Source organism: Bos grunniens, chromosome 2 (genome assembly GCF_055505025.1).
Source record: "Bos grunniens cultivar Pamir isolate PY7600 chromosome 2, Bosgru_T2T1.0, whole genome shotgun sequence".
NCBI classification, from domain to species: Eukaryota; Metazoa; Chordata; class Mammalia; order Artiodactyla; family Bovidae; genus Bos; species Bos grunniens.
In genome coordinates this window covers 48,956,506-48,978,204 of record NC_141166.1, presented here as the reverse complement: position 1 = coordinate 48,978,204, position 21,699 = coordinate 48,956,506, and the positions used below count along the sequence as shown (strand labels likewise).

At 38.6% G+C, this 21,699-nt stretch overlaps 1 protein-coding gene across 2 annotated transcripts in view; it reads right to left on the bottom strand.

Moving 5' to 3' along the window:
- Positions 1-21,699, bottom strand: part of SATB2 (SATB homeobox 2) — a 200,436-nt gene that overhangs the window by 19,302 nt on the left and 159,435 nt on the right. For both annotated transcript variants that reach the window (XM_086366667.1, XM_086366674.1), the window contains exon 10: positions 12,284-12,481. In XM_086366667.1, the coding sequence (XP_086222793.1) occupies positions 12,284-12,481 (198 nt within the window). The remainder of the gene's footprint in view (positions 1-12,283; positions 12,482-21,699) is intronic.

Here is a 21,699-nt window from a genome sequence, read left to right as displayed (position 1 = left end):
ACAGGAGGAAGGGGAAGGAGGGAAACGTGAGGACTGGAGCAAAAAACAAAACATAAAATCCAGCACCTATTTCCTTTCAAGAACAGAGTAATGATCACAAATGGAGACTTTCAACTTTCTAAATAAATAACCTAATTTTTAATCCTTCCCCTCTCCCCACCCCCCATCCAAGCTATTTATTAATATCGTATGTTTGATCTGTGTCTTTGTAGTTCTGGAACTTATAAGCAACTCTGCTTTCCCCATCTGTGCCAAGATGTTGCAGACTAGTCTTTGAAATGCTGCAAATGCAGATGAATGTGACATAAAATAAAAACTGATTACAGACACGTTCTACATGTGAGTAATGGCAACACAGAGGACGTTACATGTTCATAGAGTGTACTGGACAATGCTGCTTCAAATATGCAAATACAAGAGACTACTGGAGTACAGAGTGCCATCCCTAGTATATCTGTTTCTAGGAGCTGCAAATAAACTGGTTGATATCTTGCAAGTAAAGTGACAAGAAAACTTCTCCCTTGGTACATCAGTAGTTCTAAAATACAGATATATCAAAGAATCATCAACTGATAGAACATACTGATGCATTTGATCCAGATTATGTTTTACAAGCAAAAGAATCCGTCAATTTGGTTCTCTCCTTTCATTACTAAGGAAACAACTGTATTAAAGTACTACACACACTGTTTGACTACTTTAGCTCTATCTCTTTGGGAGGCTTTCATTTCACATGAAGCACAAACTCAAATAAGGATTTCTCTCAAAAGTACTCCTAAAATTACACCTACATGGAAATGCTTGACATTTGTCGACCACAATTCCCTGTTTGCTCTTCTAGCACCACACTTATGAGTACACTGTTGACATGAATTGTCAAAAGAGCTGAAATGAGAAAAACTATATTTAAGAAACCATTTGCATGTATATATTGTACTTAAACAGTATATGCTCACTTTGGCACATTCTGTTCATTCAGATCGTAATAGAAATAGGAAGGCCTTTCCATATCCACATATATTTAAGCATTCATATCATAGATTTTTAGCTCCCTAAGTTTAGAGTACTTTAAAAAAATAATTGACTCCTCATTTTGAAGTGCACTGTGAGGGTTCACTTCATCAAATCTAAGAAAGTACTCTGTTAAAATAACTTCCCCTGTTTTCACCCAAATCTGTTGGGTGTTTGGCACCAGGGAATCCCAGACTATGAACTCATTATGTACATGGTTCTGATTCTGCAAAATGAATCTAACCAGATACTCAAGTTAGCCTTTTATACCACATACAGAAGGCAATACAAAGACAAATGCCATGAACATGAAGAAACGGATTTAAACTAAAGGAAAGCACGAAGGGGAAAGAGTAGAAACAACTACTGCTTAAGTATATAACTATTTTTGATGATTCAGACAGTAAAGAATCTGCAATGCGGGAGACCTAGGTGTGATCCCTGGGTCGAGAAGATGCCATGGAGAAGGGAACGGCTACCCACTCCAGTATCCTTGCCTGGAGAATTCCATGGACAGAGGCTACAATCCATGGGATCACAGAATCGAACACAGCTGAGGTACTAACACTTACTTTGACACCTGAGTGAACAAGTGAGCTGTAATACCAATCAGCCATTCAGTTCTGGAAACACCTAACCTTTCTTTCATACAATGGGTTTTAGCATATCTTACTTATGAAAAATAAGTACATGGATATCCACAAGGCTTTAAAAAAAAATCTAACTGGAGTCTATTCAGTGTTATGCTGGTAAATATTTAACAACTGGCTCTCTAGAGAAAAAAAGTCCCAAATGAATCATTTGCCAGTTCTTGTCGTGTGAATAATTTGACCAAGGCCAGTTCCATTCTACTAACAATGTAAAAACCAGCTTCCAAAAGTCCTAAAAACATCAATTCCTGCTCACTGTGTAAGCTTACTCCAGTATACCCTGATCTGTTATAGAAAGTGATACTCATACCTCCTAGGCTTTCCAGACTTGGTCACTGGAATTCCTTCACCTGATCCAACTTACCTGTCATTTTCCCAGCCCCAGAGTGATCAGGATGACCTTGATGTGATACACAATTCCCTAAAAGATTCTATGTCAAGAGGTGAAGGGTTATATGATTTGCAGTGAATTCGATCTAGAAATAACTTGTGAGGAAATTGAACTTGTGACCTCAGAACTGTCAAATCTATCTAGTTTTCTTGATCTCCCATTTCTAGGGTTAAACCGAGTAATAATAAAATAAATGAATTTCAGAACTTTGGCAGTTTTCCTTTCATTGAAAGTAAGTTTGTCTATCATTACAAGGGGAAGTTCCAGACTTCAACTTAATAAAAATCAGCAGTAGTTTTCAGCTACATTAGATTTCCACACTAACCAGAAACATCTGAGAAGCCACAGTAGGTAGGTTTGGCTATGATAGTTTAAAACTCAGTGGCTGGCTTTCTCTTGTAATTGTCATAACTATCAATCATAAGAAAATCAACTATATCTCTCTGAGCCCATATAAGGTGTTCATAATTTGTTATTTTGTTGCTAATTTGTTTTTCCAAAATGCACTTAAACCTTCCAGGGGTAATATGTTTTATTTTTTGTTTTTTTTTCATTTGCATTAAAATCCTCAAGTGAGGATCAGAAATAGATGAACCAATTTACAGAATCAGTGTTTCAGATGGAGATCACCTAATCCATAATCTAACAGTTTACAAAATAGTAAAAGGAAACTCTAAAGGATAAAACTCCTGTCCAAAGTCACATGATCAGCCTGGTGACTGGAGTCAAGGTCACTTCCAGGCCCTTTTCTTTACTCTATCATCTTTTTTCCCATTTGGTCAAAGGTTCATTGAAAATAGAAATAGAAGGTGGTTTCTTTCTTTACAAGATCCTCTTATTCCTGAAACAGTGAATAGAAAGGCTTGTGGGTGTGCATGCTAAGTTGCTTCAGTTGTGTCTGACCCCTGGTGACCCTATAGACTGTAGCCCTCCAGGCTCCTCTGTCCATGGGATTCTCCAGGCAAGAATACTAGAGTGGGTTGCCATGCCTTCCTCCAAGGGATCTTCCTGACCCAGGGATCAAATTCACATCTCCTACACTGCGAGGCGGGTTCTTTACTAGTGCCACCCAAGAAGACTGAATAGTAAGGCTTATGGATTCTACTAAACCGTAGTCTGAATTCTAGATTAAGGCAAGGCAAAGGGAAAATGAAGTCTGTTTAAAAATGCAATCTATGTGAGTAAAATGGAAAGCTGCTCTATATATGTATGAAATTCTGTTTTATTTACTATTATATACACAGTGCCTAGACCAATACCTGGCACACTGAGGAAGCCCAACCAATATTTGTTGAATAAATAAGTAGCACCCCTGCAGTGGAAGCATATAGCTTTAACCCCTGGACCACAGGGAAGTCCCAGTTTTATCAGTCAATTTTAATCATCTTTACCAAAAGCCAGACTTTGCTAGATGCCTATAAAAGTATAAAGAAAGGTATTCCCTTCTCACAGATGAAATATAAGGAACTTCATTAAAACAATGACACCTCAATGTCCACAAGTGTCTTCATTTAAGTTTATTGCTGTTTTTTACGGATGAGAGAGAAGGCACGATGCATGTGGAAGGCATCAACTTAGGTCTTTTTTGCTTCCCTCAACTTGCTCCACGTTGCTCATATTTAATCAGTTTTCCCCGACACAAAATTTATTAGCTAATGCCCTAAATTCTTTCAGCTTAAAAAAAAAGTGTTTCAGATTACTGAAAAAAAGAAGAGTGGAAAGAAGGAAAGAAGGAAGGAAAGAAGAAAGTAGAGAAGGAGGAAGAAAATAGCCTCACTGAGTTGGCCAATAGAACAATGGCAAGAAGATACACTAACAATTCCATAGCAATAAATTGATCCATTTTTTTAAAGACAACTAAGCTTTATGTTCAAAAATATTATGTTTAGTATCATTTTCCTATCAGAACATCAAGAAAAGGCCAAGGTGCTAAAGGTTTTATAATGTTCCTATCTTTATTTAATTTCAGCAGAAGGAAAAGAATATGACAATGTACATGAGGAGTACCCTGCTGTCCCTAAACCTTTAAAAACAGGCATAAAGAAATGTAATTTATATTAGTGATGTTAGTGGTTTCCGAGCACTGAGCAGTGCAGAAGCTTCCATCAGTGAGAAGTACTGGTCCTGATGTAAGTAACAGAGCTAATCCTGCTTCTTCCCTTTATCCACAGAGTAGCATTGGGCAAAGTGCCTTCTACTCAGTTTTAGGAGCTGAAAAACAAGGGGTCTACCAGTAACCCACAGCAGGACCTGAAGAGATTGTACTGCCTCTTGAAAATGCAATTAGACTATTATTTAAGGAACATAACAATTATGGAAGAGCAAGTTACTCAGGAAAACAGGGTTCTTTGTGCTCCCCGGGACAGGAAAAGTCTGGGAGAAGTGGAACCCAGCTGCCTGACATTTCACTTCCAACCAGTAGCTAACCCTAGATGTTTAATTTGGGAGGTGGTGTGTTGTGAAGTTTTAGTCACTCATAGGGCGAGTTCTGCTCAGCAAAAACACTGGAACAACCCCATGAAGAATGAGAAATAGAAAGCTAATTCCAACTATTAAAACAATAAACCTAACAAATCAGTGACCCTACTTTAAAGCAGTAAATAGATAGACCCAGAACAGATTACTATAAAATTTTAATTCCTATCTGGATCTATAACACAGTGCCTGAAAGCATGGACATTCAGTTTAAGTGTTAGAAAAATTGTAATGAACTATAAAGGCATTACACTTTGGATACACACAAACTTGAAATCACTCTTAGGTATTGGATTCCTACTGCTTACATGTCCACAGCACTTTATACTGAACAAGTCACATAAATCTCTTTTGGCATGAGAATTTTATATTAGACTTGTTAATCATGTCTGCTACTATCTACCATGATAGATGCAGGACTACTAAATGGCCTTAACTTTCCAGCCCAAGGATAGACCATTCACAGGTTACCTGCAGATGGTGCACAGCCAGCTAGCTTTCCATTCCCCACGCTCCTGGAGCTTATTCTAACCATGTGCCCAAAAAAGCTCTTCCTCTAAAATGCAGTGACCTCCAAATTGAGCATTCACATTACTGCTTGGGAATTAACTGTCAGGAAAGTTTGCCTTCATGGGGATAAGGTGGACCAGTCAATTTCTCTCTTATAAGAATCTAAAGTTGTAAATAAGGAATGGATAACAGAAGCTGGATTTGATAAAAGCATACAGAAAAGTTGTGAAGTAGAGCAGAGGTGGTGGGCAGGCCAAGGCTTTGGGAAGCTTGGAATTACAGTTCAGAGATGCTATGAGTAGTAAGCAGAAGTCATGTGGTAGAGAAAATATCGAGTAAAAGGTAAATAAGATGATAGAAGAAAGAAAACAATGATAGCAGGAAGAAGCTGACAATGGAAGAAGATATGTTATACCCAGGATAGCAAAGGAGAGGGTGCATCCATGAACTACACAAATTCCAAGTCCCAGGTTCAGAGAAACCTACAAATATTCACAGTGCTACAGGTGGATTTTCATCAAGTTCTATCTCCCTCAATTTCTTTTCATATATATCCAATATTTAAGCTGGAATTTCTATGTCATGTTAAAAAAAGACTTTAAGAAACTTTTAAATGTAAAAAGTAGACAAACAACTTGCTGAAATCTCTAAAGAAAGCAAAGCCACAGCTAATGTCAACTGTTTGACATCACCACATGAGAAACCTGTTCACTATACTTTGGAAGAAGCTGAACCGGAGACAGAAATGTCTATGTTTTAGAATAAAGAGTTCATTCTAAATAACCTCCAAATCTTTCTATATTCCCAGTGACAAATTTAAAAGTTTGGATGTGCTGAAAGGCTAACTAGAAACAAAGAGATGAAGAACCTCTCCAAGTTAAACAAATGCCTGCAGGATAACATTGGGTGAATATGGAAAAGGCTAGTGTGGCTCTCGACTGATGGTCAGGGACTCTCAAAGTTTACCCCACTGAGGACTTCCTTATACCCAACTGCTGTAATATTTCCTCTAAAACGGCAAGCATCTCTCTGCACATTTCCTCATGACTCAGGTAGAGTTTCAAACCTCTAGAGCCATATTCACACAGCAGGGTTTGAAGAGGAGCTTGGAACGAATCCAAGACGGGAGAGATTCTAGTAACCTGGTTAAAGAATTTGCAAACATCCTTAATTAATTAATTAGCTTATTTATTTTCTTATACACTGTCCTTCTGAAAGCAAATTCACAAATCAAAATATACCTACAGCTTGGACTTCCTTGGCAGGCCAGTGGTTAAGACTCCGTTTTCATTGCAGGGGGCATGTGTTAGCATGGTGCAGCCAAAAGATTGAAAAAATAAAAAACAAATAAAACCTACAGCTGAGGCAAAAAGGCATGATCAAATTCTCAGTGCTTAATCAGAGACTTCAAGTATCCCTAAACTTTGCAATGAGAGTCACATTCCAAAGCTATCTCAAAAATGCCAGAGAAGCTTAATGAAAAGTGAAAATTTCAGTCACATCAGTTCCTTGACATCACACCAAGGAGCACTGAATATAAAAAAGAAGCTAACAAAACCAGATGTGTTCAGTAGAATGATGGATATACATAAACAGCTTTGCCTAATACCATCCAATAGCAAGTATTTGGGAAAGGCTGGCTGCTGCATGTTTAGCAGTTCTTTCTAGCTCAGAGGAAAAAGTCAAATACCAAAGGTAGACAAATGAAGATTTAAGGTCCCACTTTGAGCAGTTACTAAACTTCTCAAAGCTTCAGTGTCTCACATGTGAAAGTAGATAACCTGCCCCTCACCCCCAACCTTGATGGGGTTTCTATACAGGTTTCTTAGCCCTAGCACTATCAACAGTGTAGAACAGATACATCTTTGTTTAGAGGGTAGGGGGAGGTTGCTGTCTGCATTATGGGACACTGGACAGCATCCCTGGCCTCCACCCAGCAGATGCCAGTAGCATCCCCAAGTTATAATAATCAAAAATGTCTCCAGACACTGCCACATATCCATGAGGGAAAAGTCAGCACTGGTTGACATTAGCACAAGGATTCAATAGCTGAGAAAATACTGAGAATCCCCTGAGTGGGCAGCAACCCAGACGAGCCGAGGTATGAGGCTAGAGTCAGCTGTCCTCCACCAGGTCTCACATTCTTACTCAGCATATGGCATGGAATTTTAAAACAAGGACTTGTCAGGAAACCACATAGCAGCAAACCCAGAATTCCTGAACTTACAAAATAACCCCTGGAAACACTGTGGTGGAAATATAATAAAACAATAAAGCACAAACTACACAGACACGAACAATTTGGCAAATGCTCTCCAATCAGCCCCACTCAGTGACCTAGTCATAACATGAGCAATGTCCTTTCTTCTCTGCTGCATTAAGGGAGAAGTGTGGTCAGAGGGAAGACTGGATGCCACAAGCGCCTGTGTTTTCATTCAGCTGGCGATTCTGGCTGCAGGCAAGGCCCTCCGTCTTTGCTCCAGTTTTTCCAATTGTAAAATAGAGTTGGTAATAATGAATACCCTGGCCTAACTAGTTTTTGATTCTAAGGTGAGGATATCCATTCCCTATAGGGCCTCGGGTTGTAATAACCACTAGGGGGAATATCACTACAACCACAAGAAATAATTTTGTCTCCAATCTTTTGGTGTGAAAAAAAAATTTATTGTGTCTTTTTCATGGAATGTTTTCGTTTGTCATACCATCTCATTTCATCTATTTTGGTCTTTGTGCTATCAATACATGAACTATAAGCATTATGTATGTTAGCATTTCACAACATTTTTCATTATTATTCCCCATAGGACCCTTTTTAGGCATTTTTTCCTAATCATCTCCCCACCGCGTCATGAAATTTTAATACCAGGTATACAGAACATCTCTTTATGTACTATGTCCCTTTGGAGAGCAATAAACAATTGTAAACTGAAGATTTTTATGCACCCCAAGAATCAATTTTTACTCCCCGGGGCAATACTGCCTCCACTGAAGGGCCATAAGTGTAGGTGAATCTAGTTTATAAAGTGTATTCAGAGACTGGAAGGTCACCTTCTAGACAGCAGGATCTTAAATGGGGGTTTCAAAAAAGAATACCAACAAGAAAACTGGAGAAATTAGATAACTCCATATGACATCAAATCTATATCACCTGGAGAGATCTGAATTTCTAAAGAAAAAAAATCTTGACCTCCCAGGACCCCCAAGTCTCTGGGGCTGACTATACCCCTCAATGGCCCCAAGCCCAACTATAACCTAGGTTCATCCCAAAAGGGAAGTTCCATCAAATATGCATTTCAAGGACTCTGAGGTGTTAGAATTAGAAAAATAAATGGCGCACAAGGGCTACTATGGAAGAACCGCAGGGCAAGGCACGTGTGGCTTTAGGACTCTTGGGGCAGGCTGGCCTCACAGGGACGCAGTGATGGGACAGGAGCAGCCTAAATGAACAAAGTGAATTGGATGTGTGTGCGTGGCAGACAGAGTGTGAGTGGTGGGGCCTGTGCAGTAGGATAGACTGCTATCCTGTGTGTGCCCAGAATGGAGACCACCAGCTCCAGCCATGTGGCCCACTGGGTCATATCTCCTAAATTTCTGGATTGTGAAATCTGGATTTCTAAGTGAAATTTCTCAATTTCTAAATGGGGGCTTGAATCTTTAAAAATCTTTCATGGGCTTAAAAAAAGAAACACATCTGCATGCAATATAAGACTACCAATTAGTAAACTATTTGCAAACAAAAGGCAAGAAAAATTTCCTCCCTTCTGGGAGGAAAGAGGCTCTGACTCTAAGGGACTTCACAGAATTCACTGAAGGGGAGGGGCTTATTCCAAGCTTCTTCTTTTATCCAATACATCTGTGGAGCCCTAATTCGACAGATTCCTCTGGTGGGTAATTATGTACAAAGGTCACTACTTCATATCTTTATAATTTAAGAAAAACTGGGGAATAGTGTACCCTAACTACTTAAAGAAATTTAAATGGCACTCTTCCATAACCACAAGTAGGGTGGATTTCTGTGTGCATTTTAATATGCTGCATAATCAGAGACTCTTAATAATCCCTGATTTCACTCATACTTAACAATTTAATAGCAGTGCATTTTCTGCCTAATTAGACAAAATGCAACATCACCTAATACTACCAATGTACAAATTTTTTAATCCCTAAAATGTGTAAGCAATTACGTTTCTCTAAAATTTTAATTGATACAAGGGCACCAGTGAATCTCAATCCTGAGTCCAATGACTTAACTTTTGGACAGTCACAGACACTTTTTAGTAGTCTGGAATCTTTCTGAATACAATCTGTCCAAAGCCATAGAAGCTGTGCTAACTTTATTCTCCAGTTTCAAGAGTTCTGTTGTCTAGTTCAAGTTCTCTTCATTTTTCCTATCATGACTGTAATAAATTACAATTTATTACAATTGTAATAAATCAAATTAATCAAATGCTTTCTATTTTGCCACAAAACATGAATGCAGCATTGAAAGCAGTGTCACTGAGAGAGAAATCACACACACACACACACACACCAATGATATATTGAAGAGTTCTACAGTTATGAGATCAAGGTCAATGGCTGAGAAAAAGTCAATGTAGAAAAAATTACCTTATTTGTAAACTCTTTAGTTAAGAGCTGAGTGATAGGAATAACTTTTTATAAAATAAGTGAATTATCTTAGTGACATCAGAAGTTAATGTTAATAGCCACAAAGTGCTTAAAACTGAAGGAAAATTACAGACTGACTCTTCAGTCATTAAATATTGTTAGCACACTCTAGTTCTGATACACTAGCATAAAAGGTAATAAAACTCACAAATAGATTGGCTGTCTGCTTCTAAGATTTACTTTACTCAGACTGGTCAGTTAAAATACAAAATATGATGCTGAACGTCCCTTCTAGCTACCTAAACACAGGGATCTCTAGAGATGAGAATTTCTGGACAGGAAGAGTACAGACAGGAATATGCAGGACCCATCACCCAAATGAAGGGAGATCCTCATTTAATGGAGAACCTTAATTTAAAGGTATTACTTTTCTTATCCCAAACTTCTCCAAATTTTCAACTTTGCCATCATCCTATGATAAAAAAGAAATGCTACTAATGTTTACAATAAATCAATTTTTCACTTCTATTCAGGAAGATCCCCTAAAGGAGGGCATGGCAACCCACTCCAGTGTTCTTGCCTGGAGAATCCCCATGGACAGAGGAGCCTTTTACCTTGCCTGGATTGACTAAGATAGACTCTGAATGAAAAGTCCACACCAAGTGAATGGTTTCCTGAAGCTGGTCATAGGTTCAACACAGAAGTTTGGATCAATTCACATTAAAATGAGAAAAATGAGGGTGATAGTGAGTTTTTCATATGATTAAATGTATACATTTGTAAGATCTTTTGCCTGAGGCTATCCTTTTCATTAAGTTGTTATTTAATGAGTATTTATTGTATAAATATATGAATAATAAATAGGAGTGTCCCTTGAATTTTTTGAATAAATTTATTTTCTAAATTAAAGGTTGGTAATTATAATGGGCCCAATTTTAATTTCAACTGAATCTCAAAATCTACAAACCACTGCTTCATGTGACTCAGCAAGCTGGAATAATCATCTCTAGGGAGGTGCCCTAGTGTTTGGACAAGGCCCCAAGCAGGAAAGGACAGTGGAGGGAAGGGAGAGGCTGGTCCTGAAAGGTAAGACTTGGGGCTCATCTCTGGGGAATGAGTCACCCACACACTAGTCCAGAGCCAGGAGAACCTGCTCTGCCACTTATTAACCAGGTAGCCCTTGTGACCACCCTTTTCTGAGTGTACTGTGGATATTAGAAGAGGTTTCTGCAGGTGCTTGTAGCTTTGTGAACTCACCAGTCTAATGATCTGGGCAACTCATTCTGTGACTTTGGAAAGTGACCAATGAGAGCACAAGAGCATTGACTGAGATGTCAATATTTGGATGACAAGGGACATAATGGCTCCAGTGGCTTTGGGCTTCTTCCCCAGGCATGTGAGGGTGGAGCAAGGGGAAAGGAGACAGGAAGCCTTAGGCAGAGCATTTCAGAACCGTGTCCTTTACCACCTCTCTTATGCTATCTGATCAAGACACCACACCCCACCCTTCCTTCACCCTCATCTTCCTTCCTTCACACACATGTGCACACATGCACGCACACCTGCCTCAATTGTCCTCTTCTTGCTACACACAAGGAGATTCAGGTGATCCTCTTTCACGGCAGTGGGGATTGAGGGCATTGAGCAGGAGGACAAATCTCACAGTCTACCAAAACACTTTGTGGCACAACTCGAAGGGGAGAAACCACAGGAACCCTCACTGATATTTCTTCCCCAAAGTAACTGATTTTAGATAACAGCAAGGCTCAGTAGCTAAACTCTGTGACTCTCAAAAAGAATATAATTTATCTCAATGAGACTAAAATCTAAGCAAACAAAACATGCAAACCCAATGGAGGTAGATTTCTAAAAGACAGGAAACCAAAGATAGCAGGAACTCACCTAAAAATACTAAGAATCTATCACAACTTCTCTCTTAGGTTCAGCTGAGTTCAGTGGTATTCCCTAGCTCATGTGGATATTTCTCTCAGCCTAATGAAACGTTTCTTGAGGAATTTTGAATCAATTCATTGGCTATTTCAGAGTTTTTTTCCTTTAGAAAGTGCACTGAAGGAAACTATGATTTCTAATTAGGAGATTTAATTCTCCACCAGTGCTCTGGCTTCACAATCCTACAAGTATCAATAAAATACTCCCAGAAAGTGTGAAATGTTATTCGATCAGTCATGTCCGACTCTTTGTGACCCCATGGAATGTAGCCCACAAGGCTCCTCTGTCCATGGAATTCTCCAGGCAAGAATACTGGAATAGGGAGCCATGCCATTCTCCAGGGGATCTTCCCAACCTGGGGATCCAACTCGGGTCTCTGGCATTGCAGGCAGATTCTTTACTGTCTGAGTCAGAGTAGCTGCCTTTGGATTTGACTTCTCAGTCACAGGTGTGTTTGTATCTGTGTGTGTGTGTGTGTGTGTGTGTGTGTGAGAGAGAGAGAGAGAGAGAACATGTGTGCACATGCACACATACACGCTATGCCCACTGGGAGAACAGGGCTCTCTGTTCTGGGGGACATGGAATGAGACACCTTCCGAGGGGAGGTGACATGGTCTGCCCCTTTGACCTTCAACAGCTGCTGGCACCGAGAGCCCTGTCCAGGTTTAGGGGAGAAGGGGACGCCCACCTGCACTGGCTCCGGGGGAAGCTGAACCACGTGCTGCATGCGCTCGCTGTGATGGTGCCTTGATTCCTCTTCATAAATCACATCCCTCTCATGCTGGGGAAGGTTCAAGAAACGACGGATGGTACAGAGGTTCTCCCAGAGAGTGCGGTTTTCTGGGCTGGGGTTCTCCTTCCAGCGGAGCAGTTCACACAGCCAGCCCTAGAAACAGAGAAGGCCACTGAATGAACCTGTAGAGTGCACAGCCACAGAGGGGGCTTGAGTGCAGCCAAGTACCATACCGGCTTATCATATTTTTACAACAAAATTGTTCCCACCAAACTGGGGAGACACTGAAACAGCCTGGAAACTCTGAAAACCAACTAATGACCACACATGTAGTTACACCAATACCTGAGAATCTTCAGTCTTGTTAATAACCTTATCCCCCTTCCTACTGAATACATTCTCAATTAATTTACAGTCTCATTGTAAAAGAAACTCTAGGACGCGTGTAGCTCTCCAATTCTCAGCAAAAGTCATTCATATTAGTCAGCTACAAATTTTAAAATTACCCACCCAGTTGGATAGTACTCCATTCCAAAAAAAAAAAATGAAAATGAACAAATATGTATTACAAAATGGCAAATTCTGAAGAGGAAATACCTAGGTAGAAATAGAAATATTTCCTCTCTAGGGAGGAAATAGTCTCACAAAGATCAATAACTTCTCCATAACACTCTTTGCTAGAATGAAAAAAGTGTATATCTGCTCAACCTCTGAATGCCTTGGGCTCCAGGCCCTTGTAACCATCACCTTCCTGCCTCAGCCACACCTGCAGGAAGGTAAGCAGTTGGACGGGTCACACCTGCAAATGTCTGCCTCCCAACTCTGGCATCCGGATGAACTGCACGAGAAAGAAAATGTAATGCAAATAATGATGGATTATATGAAAATAATACAGAGGATGCTGTCAACATCGCTCACTGACTCATGTCAAAATATTTTACCCAGTAGCTTTCTAACCCATCATTTCCAATCTACGTCGCTCATTTTAAATACAAGGACTGTCCCATATCACGCCTCCCGCAAGAGTAAGAATTTTTCTAAAAAGGTGCATAAGTAAACACACATGACTTTGTAAGAAATCTGGAAACCGCCACAAATTCTATCTCATAACTTGAAACCAATGAAAGTTCCTGACACGCATTATAAAAACCCCTCATAATATCATAAGCTGTTGTTTGTCTAACTCTCCACTGTGTCTTCTGCCTTTACCCAAAAAAAGGCAAGATTTGATTATCTCCGCTGCATCAGCCAAGACAGCAACACCAGCTGTTCTCATTGTGCAGCCTCTTCCTCGCGGCCTCCATGTTAATAACCTGATCATTCCATTTTCTCCTTCAACTGCCGGCTGCAGCACTGCGAAGAGACAAAAACCCAGACCCATCTGCAGCAGCTGTAGGCACTGAACTGTGAAGCCACTGGGGATTTATAAACTAATCTGTAACACAACACTGCCTTGTTTTTACAAGTGAGAGGCCACATTTGCGCAGACCTGATCTTTTCTTGCAATAAACTGGGAGCTGGGGAGAGTTAGAGGGCTAGGAAGAATGAAAACAAGATATCTAATCATTTGCTTGGAAATGTGCTTCCAAGTATTTTCAAAGACTTTTTTTTTTTTTTGCCGGTTGACAGACAGGTAATGGTTGATTTTCAAGGTGTAACATATATGAAAATTGAAGATGATTCAATTTTTTATCCCTATCAAAAAGTAAATTATATTTTTTAAAAACACTCCTAGTCCCAAAGTGTTTCCTCAAGGGTTTCTTTGTACAAAGCAAAAAATTCTTGAAATGGAATATAAACCATCTGTGGAAAAAAAATAAGCTCCTATTTCTCTGTCTTTTCACAGATCTGAATAAGTCTCCAACTGAACTCTTTCAAATGTTTCAAACAGGTATGTTTAACATCTCCCAGGGGAGGCTACAGCATGGAGACCAATCCTTGAACAGAAAATAAAAACAAAAATCTGCATCTGTTAAAAGATGAAGTTCTGAGATATCCAGACCTTAAGGAGGACAGCACCTGCTGTTCTGCATGAGGAGTGAACTGCATTGTGGGAAGCCACAGCTTGAAAGGAGACAGGTGACAGCTGAGTGGTATCTCCACTTACATACTCGAAATGTCTCGCACAACATTCATTGCTGCATTTGATTTATATGCGCTGTTATAATCTGCACTCATTACAATCACTTAGAACAAACTACAGGCCTCGTTATGGACTGGGTGCTGTCTGCCATCAGTCTTTAAGAAGTGTAGTGCTCAATTTGCCCACTGACAAGCAAGGTCCTGACCTTGAAGCTATTAGGGAGTGGATTAGACACAAGTGTGATCATGTGTGCAGACATAAGCAAACCAAATTAATTTCTGGCACAGGGAGGTAGCCAACAAGACCCTGTTCTTAGGGCACCGGAGAACTTCCTCAAATCCCTGATGGAGCTGAGCTAATAGCATGTTTAAGGGAACCCAGTTTTGAAGATGAAGCACATTCATGGTATTTAGAGGGTTATTAATCTAGTTTCCCCACAAAGTGTTTGCTTGGCTGATCAGATTAAGGGATGGAGCCTTCAACAGTGCACCCCCACCACAGCAGGCCCCAAGAAATCTGTGATACTTCACAGCCTTGGACATATTGCACCATGTGTACCCAGCTGCTTCAATAATTAGCTTATGAATGTATCAGCTGGTTCTGTGATTTTTATAAATAATAACTAACCTACAGAGCAGAAACATTGTCAAGAGCCTTACAGTAACACAAAACCACAAGGAGTTCCTAACTTGTTCATCTACTAAATGCCGAGATTCCCTACTAGAGGAGTTCCTGCAATGCCATCTATAAATATTTATCCTGTGTCTGAAATGGCAGTGTATTTTTGTCAGTTTTTTTCATGGCAGCCATGATTCGCTTTCCCCTCACTCTGACTCACTTGCTCGCTCCACGGATTTGGGTGCTTATCTTCCGGAAATCTATTCTTCCACCTCACTTCCCATCTCACCCTCCATCTTCCGATTCACATGATCCCTCCACCAGCGCATTTGGGAAGCTTATCTCTGTTTTCTCAAAAGGGTCTGTTATTAGTTTGTTTGGTGGCTAATGAATTTGCCAGAAAGGGCCATGCTGTTGCCTGCACACACACGTATGTATTGTGAGTGAACCCACCACAGAAGAGATAGAGTCCCACGGTGGGATTTTTTTCATTTATATAATTTTTGCATGCCATCCAAGAAAGTTTTGCAGTATCAGGCAAAAAAAAAAAAAAAAAAAAGTGTAAATGTCAAATAAAACAGTGACAGATGACAGTATTCTCTATTGAATAGCACTGTTTCTGTCGTGCATGTTCAATGGGAACTCATGAATTATTAATAAACAAATCTCCTTTTTCTGTTAAAAATCTCAAGTAGGTTTTTTGTTGTTGTTCCCTATGTGTTATGTGGAGCATTCCAGGAGAATTATTTTCATTTTATAGATGCTGATGCAGAAGTTCATCTGATTTCCAGCCCTGGCCAGCCTTGCGAGCAGGCACCAGGAACTGTGGAATATATACCTAGCTGTAATTTCTCCTTTAGCCTGGAAATAAGCTGTGATCAAAGGTTGGCTGAATATTCATAATGTCAGTTTAGCTTTTTTAAGTATGGGAAAACTGAGGCTGAATGACATGTACCTGAGCACAGCTCGGAAGCATAGAATATTCAGTTTGGAGACTGAACTGCTAGGTTCCTGCTATGACAATAAATTACTGGGTGACCTTTGGATAAGGTCTTAGATCTTCTGGAAGCTTAACTATAAAAGAAGGAGTTTACAAAAGATGATCTTTAAGTTCCCTTCCAGCTCCACAATCTGTGATCTGTTTCCTGGTTACTTGTCAGAAACAACAGATAATGATTAGCCACCAGGTCAAAGTACAAAGAATAAAAACCACCTTGGTCAAATGATCAAGGTCAGCATCACCAGTGATGACATACTCACACTGAGAATTCTGTGATATGATTCATTTCAAAGGACACAACATAGTATCTGAGGTAGGCTTGCCCAAAATGCACAATCTCAGTCAAATCATGGCAAACCCAAACTGAGAGACTTTTTTCAACAAAATAACCAATCAGTACTCTTTAAAAGTGACAAGGTCATTAAAAAAAAAGGGGGGTGGGGGGGAGACTGAGCAATGGACACAAACTTCAGAAAGCTAAGGATAATAACTAAATGTAATGTGGTTCCTGACTGGGGTCCTGGCACCAAAAAAGGTAATTAGTGGAAATACTATTAATATTTAGCATAATATTAATTTTAAAATAGTGAAATTAGAATAAAGTTTTTAGTTGGTAGTATTAAAACACTGGTAGTTTCCTACTTTTGATAACTGCACCATGGTAATCCAGTGTACATTAGGGGAAGCCAGGTGAGAAATATATGGAAAGTGTAACATTTTGCAAAGTCTCTGTGAGTCTAAAATGTGTTCAAAATAAGAAGTTTGAAAAAATATAGAGAATACCTGGAACTTACATAGGAAAATGTACATGGAACTTAAGTGTAATGATGCCAAGAAATTTACAATTTAAACACTTTTACCTTCAAACTCTGAACCCAAAGAAAGCATATAAGTTCAAAGGCTACATCGTTTTGATCAATGGTTAAAGACTTCCCAAGCATTCAGGCCATAAGCAAATAATACTTATTAACATTTCATTTTAATCACCTCATCAGCCTCTTAAACAAATATATTTCCCTCAGTAGAGAAAACAACTCTATCTTTTCCCGACTATGCAGGTGAGGTGACACTCACACCAGTCAAGAGATAGTTTATTTACAACCCACATGTTCCTAAAAAGTTGTACATCAATCTAAATTTACAAAGCAAATAAAGTTGTAAATGTATCAAGAATCCTTACTACTTGAAGAAATGTATTATTTTTCCTTTCTGAAAGATGAATAACGGCCCCACAGCTTATTCTTTAGTAAACTGATAGTTTTACTGAGGATTTACTTAAACGAGATACCTCTAGTTCACAATTTAGGAACATTAGAAGCAGCAACAATAAGAACCACAATTTGCTCTTATTTTTCCCTCATGGTCTCATCTCCCATCAATTCTCCCATGGACCTTGTGCTTTGGCCACTGTGAATTACTCACAGTCCCTGAATAGGCTTGATATATTCTCATCTTCATGCTTTTGCTCATGTTACTCCCTTTGCTGGAAAACTTTACTCAATTCTCTGTTCCCTCTATGAGAAGTTGTAATTCATTTAATTTTCATTGTTACTGTTTACTTAAAAGGTTAGTTGAGATCACCAACAGGAAAGGATATAATTCTGACCATGAAATTCAAGGAAAATGTCATTACAGATTAACAGGATTCATAATGTGGGTCTTAAAAGATAAAGATGAGTTTCACCAGGTGGGGAGAGTAAGTGACTGGAATAACATTCTAAGCAGAGAAAGCAGTATCAGCAAATGCAGGGGCTTATAAAAATAACACATTTGGTAATCAGAAGCAACTTTGTGCAGCTAAAGCACAGTCTAGAAATGGAGGTGGGCTGTAGATTATAAAGAATAACATGCAAAGAAATTTCATCATAATCATATTGGCCATGGGAGTCACTGAAGGCTTTTTAACTGATATGACAAAGAACTCTCTGATTTCTTCTTTACATTTTTTTTCTAATTTATTTTTTTTTATTGAAGGATAATTGCTTTACAGAATTTTGTTGTTTTCTGTCAAAGCTCAACATGAGTCAGCCAAAGATATACATATATCCCCTCCCTTTTGAACTTCCCTCCCATCTCCCTCCCCATCCCACTCTCTAGGTTGATATAGAGCCCCTGTTTGAGTTTCCTGAGCCATACAGCAAATTCCCATTGGCTATCTATTTTACATATGGTAATGTAAGTTTCCATGTTACTCTTTCCATACATCACACCCTCTCCTCCCATCTCCCCATGTCCGTAAGTCTATTCTCTATGTCTGTTTCTCCACTGCTGCCCTGTAAATAAATTCTTCAGTACCATTTTCCTAGAACCTATTATACAGAGTGAAGTGAGTCAGAAAGAGAAAGATAAATATCGTATTCTAACACACATATACGGAATATTCTTTCCATTTTTTATTTCCTTCCTCCATTCCTCCCTTCGTCTCTTCTTTTTTAACAAGAAGTCCTTGGAGAAAAAAACTATGATAAAGTTAAGAACTCCACTTACCTTAGCCTAGATATATTTTCTTTTTCATAGTAAAATCATGTTGCTGAGTATTAAGCAGGTCCTACAATGGCCTGCTAGTAGTAAATTACACACTGCATAGGCTTTATCCTCCAGTTTTTGTTCAATAAAAAGTGACATGTACCCTAAACACGAAACCATATCATTTAACTCTCATTATTTTAATCATTTGTGTGTATGTACACGCACATGTGTGTGTGCGCTGTTGTTGTTGATCAAATGAGAATTTTTAAAGCTCTCTCACATTGAAAATGAATGAGGAAGAACAATATCTATTATCCTTATATAAAAAGAAAGGTTTAAAATTTTCAAATATACAATAAATGTGACATACTTTTCACACTACACACCAAATGCTGAGAATATTCAAATGACCAGGGAGGTCTTTTGGAAAACAATAATACAGCCTAGTGTCTGAATTTGGAGCCTATCAGATATGGGTTTTAATCCTAGCTCCATGCCTTAGGTTTAAGTGATGGGGGAGGGGAAGGAGATGGGAAGAGTGGGGTTCTTGTCCGTGGTACTGAAATTTCACTGTGTACCAAGTTACTTGTTTTCCTACCCCAGGACACAGGTAATCACTCCAACTTCTGCCTGTTCCCACATTTTTTTCCTTAAAAAAAAAAAAAAAATCTGTGTAGGCGACACATTTCCTAGTTTTTAAAGCATTTCTAAACAAATACAAACCAGGACTTGCTAAAAAACAAATGTAAGTCCACAGACTGATTTGATTTCCAAAAAGAGATACAGCAAATAAATTTGTTCTTCTTAAGTAAGGTTGTACTCGCTTTGTAGACCAAGGTCTTGTCAGTCATTACCATTTGCCCTGAGGAACCTAGCACAGAGCTGATGAGTGAACTCCGTCTACAAGTAGTAAGAAGCCCCCACCCTCTTTGCCCATCTAGGAACTCCAATGAATGAATAAATTGACAAATGAACAGCTCTCTTCAGGAGAATGACTCAAGGCTTCTTGCAACAGACATGTAAAAGGCCATTTACTCACCCACATCTTCAATACAGAAAATGTCAGCATATGTAACCAAAAGGAAACATTTTCTGAGTGTCTCAAAAGAAAATTCATATTATTAACCACAGACAGTTCGCTTTCTAAATGGAAGCGCATAAAGTCCCCAAACAAACTTTTGTAACTGTGAAAGAATTTCTCTTCAGCTGGTTGAGACTCTTCTGAAGTGTGAAATGAGCCAGATAATATTCAGCTCTTGTTTCTTAGTCACTGAATTCTCTTTTCATGAATCCAATAAGTGTCTATTAAAATAAATAAACCCCCTAATGATTCAAGATAACCTAATCAAGAAAACTGAAATGGATAAAAGGCTAAACTGCAAGGGAGACTTGTCAAGGGCTTCAGTGAATCCCTGACGAGGAGGTCATCTAAACCTGAAAAAAGATTTGTGCTGAGCATTTGGTTACAGTTCAAGGTTAATTATTTTACACCTTGAATGTAATAAGTAAAAACGATCTGCTTCTTTTCTTATTCCTCAAAATTGTACACTAAGTTCTAAACTGTATTTTCATGGGGACTAATTTTCAGCTGTCTCTGGGCATGTGTCTCACATTTCTATGGATGTGTTTGTAAAGATTGAATCTGTAATTGAGAGTAATGAAAATTTTATTTCAGAACAACTCCTTAACCTCTGTTATAAAGGGCTCAAGTTAAGAAGGGATTTCATAAAATCTTGTTGCCTTAACATGGAACTATAGGATATGCATAGCTATATAATAGTATAGAGATTTGGGATGACTTTATACAAGTATGCACACACATACTTAGACACATACATGGGAACATGCATCTAAAAAAAAATCTATATCCGTCAAAAGGAATGAATCTGGAGTCTTCTCCACTTAGATAATAAAAACATATTAACATTACAATGTACTAGACTAAAATATCAGGAAGAAAACAACCAAAATATTTCAGACTCAAATTCCAGGATACCTTTGATGTAAGGTATATATATTATAACATATATATACCATAATATACCTATGATACATACCATATATACTTATAATACAAGGTATATATATATACACACACATATATATACACAAACACACACACACACATACATGATATAAGGTATATATATACACACACATATATATGATACAAGGTATATATATTAATATATATTATTATATACAAGGTACTATATATTAATATTATGAACACTGCCTCAAGAACTCATAAGTGTGGAGGGGGGGAAATAGACACAGCATAAAACCAGGAATAAAACTTGTTTGAAAGATTAGGACTGGGACTAAAGTGAGGCATGCAAGCAACTAATGTGCAAAAATTAAGAAATGTGACTCTGAAAGGGTGTGCCTCCTTGGACTGTACCCTAGGACCTAGTGTGTCTAATCCTAGTCTTTGGCCTGTGAAAGCAAGATGATTAAATGGTCCCTATGACAAAATAGTAGGAACTAGTCACAGCACCAACATTCTCTAACTGTAAGAACTATGGTTTAACTCAATATCATCTTCAAAAGAAGGCTGGGAGAGTTCAGAAAGATGGCTTTTAATATGTCAACCTGATTTGCTTTAAAGTCATATGCAAGTTTCTAAAAGTGTTGTGTCATGAACAGGCAAAAGAATGCAACTCAAAGGTTTCTGCAATAGATCAAGATGTGCTTAAACCCAGTACAGAAATTTTAGCAATGGGTAAAGGCACCTGACATTGTATTAACTGCGTATGAACTCTACGTATTAAGCTTCACTGATATCTAATTAAGGGTTCCCATAAAGGCTAGATTTAGGGTATGAAACATAAACATAATCAACTGTGAAGAATCCAACTCCTCACTATAGGGATGATGTAAAAATTGAGATCTTGAGGGAATTTCTGTTGATCATTTCTCAAAAGAATCTATTCCTTTGAATTATGCTGAGAGAAAAAGGAAGAAAGTGAAGGGTTTGACTTGATGCTTAGGTATCACTGTACTTACTGTTCACTTAATTTGGCATTTGAGAATACTGAGAAGCCTAATTTCTTCACTACCTGCTTAATAATTTTTTTCAAATGGCAATTATAGTGTAAATATGTTAATTTGTTTCATGTAAGCTTGGTGGACAGCACTGACATTGTAGTATACATGCCCCAGTTGACAAGAGTAGAAGCTGCTTTTTGATAGGCTGTCAAA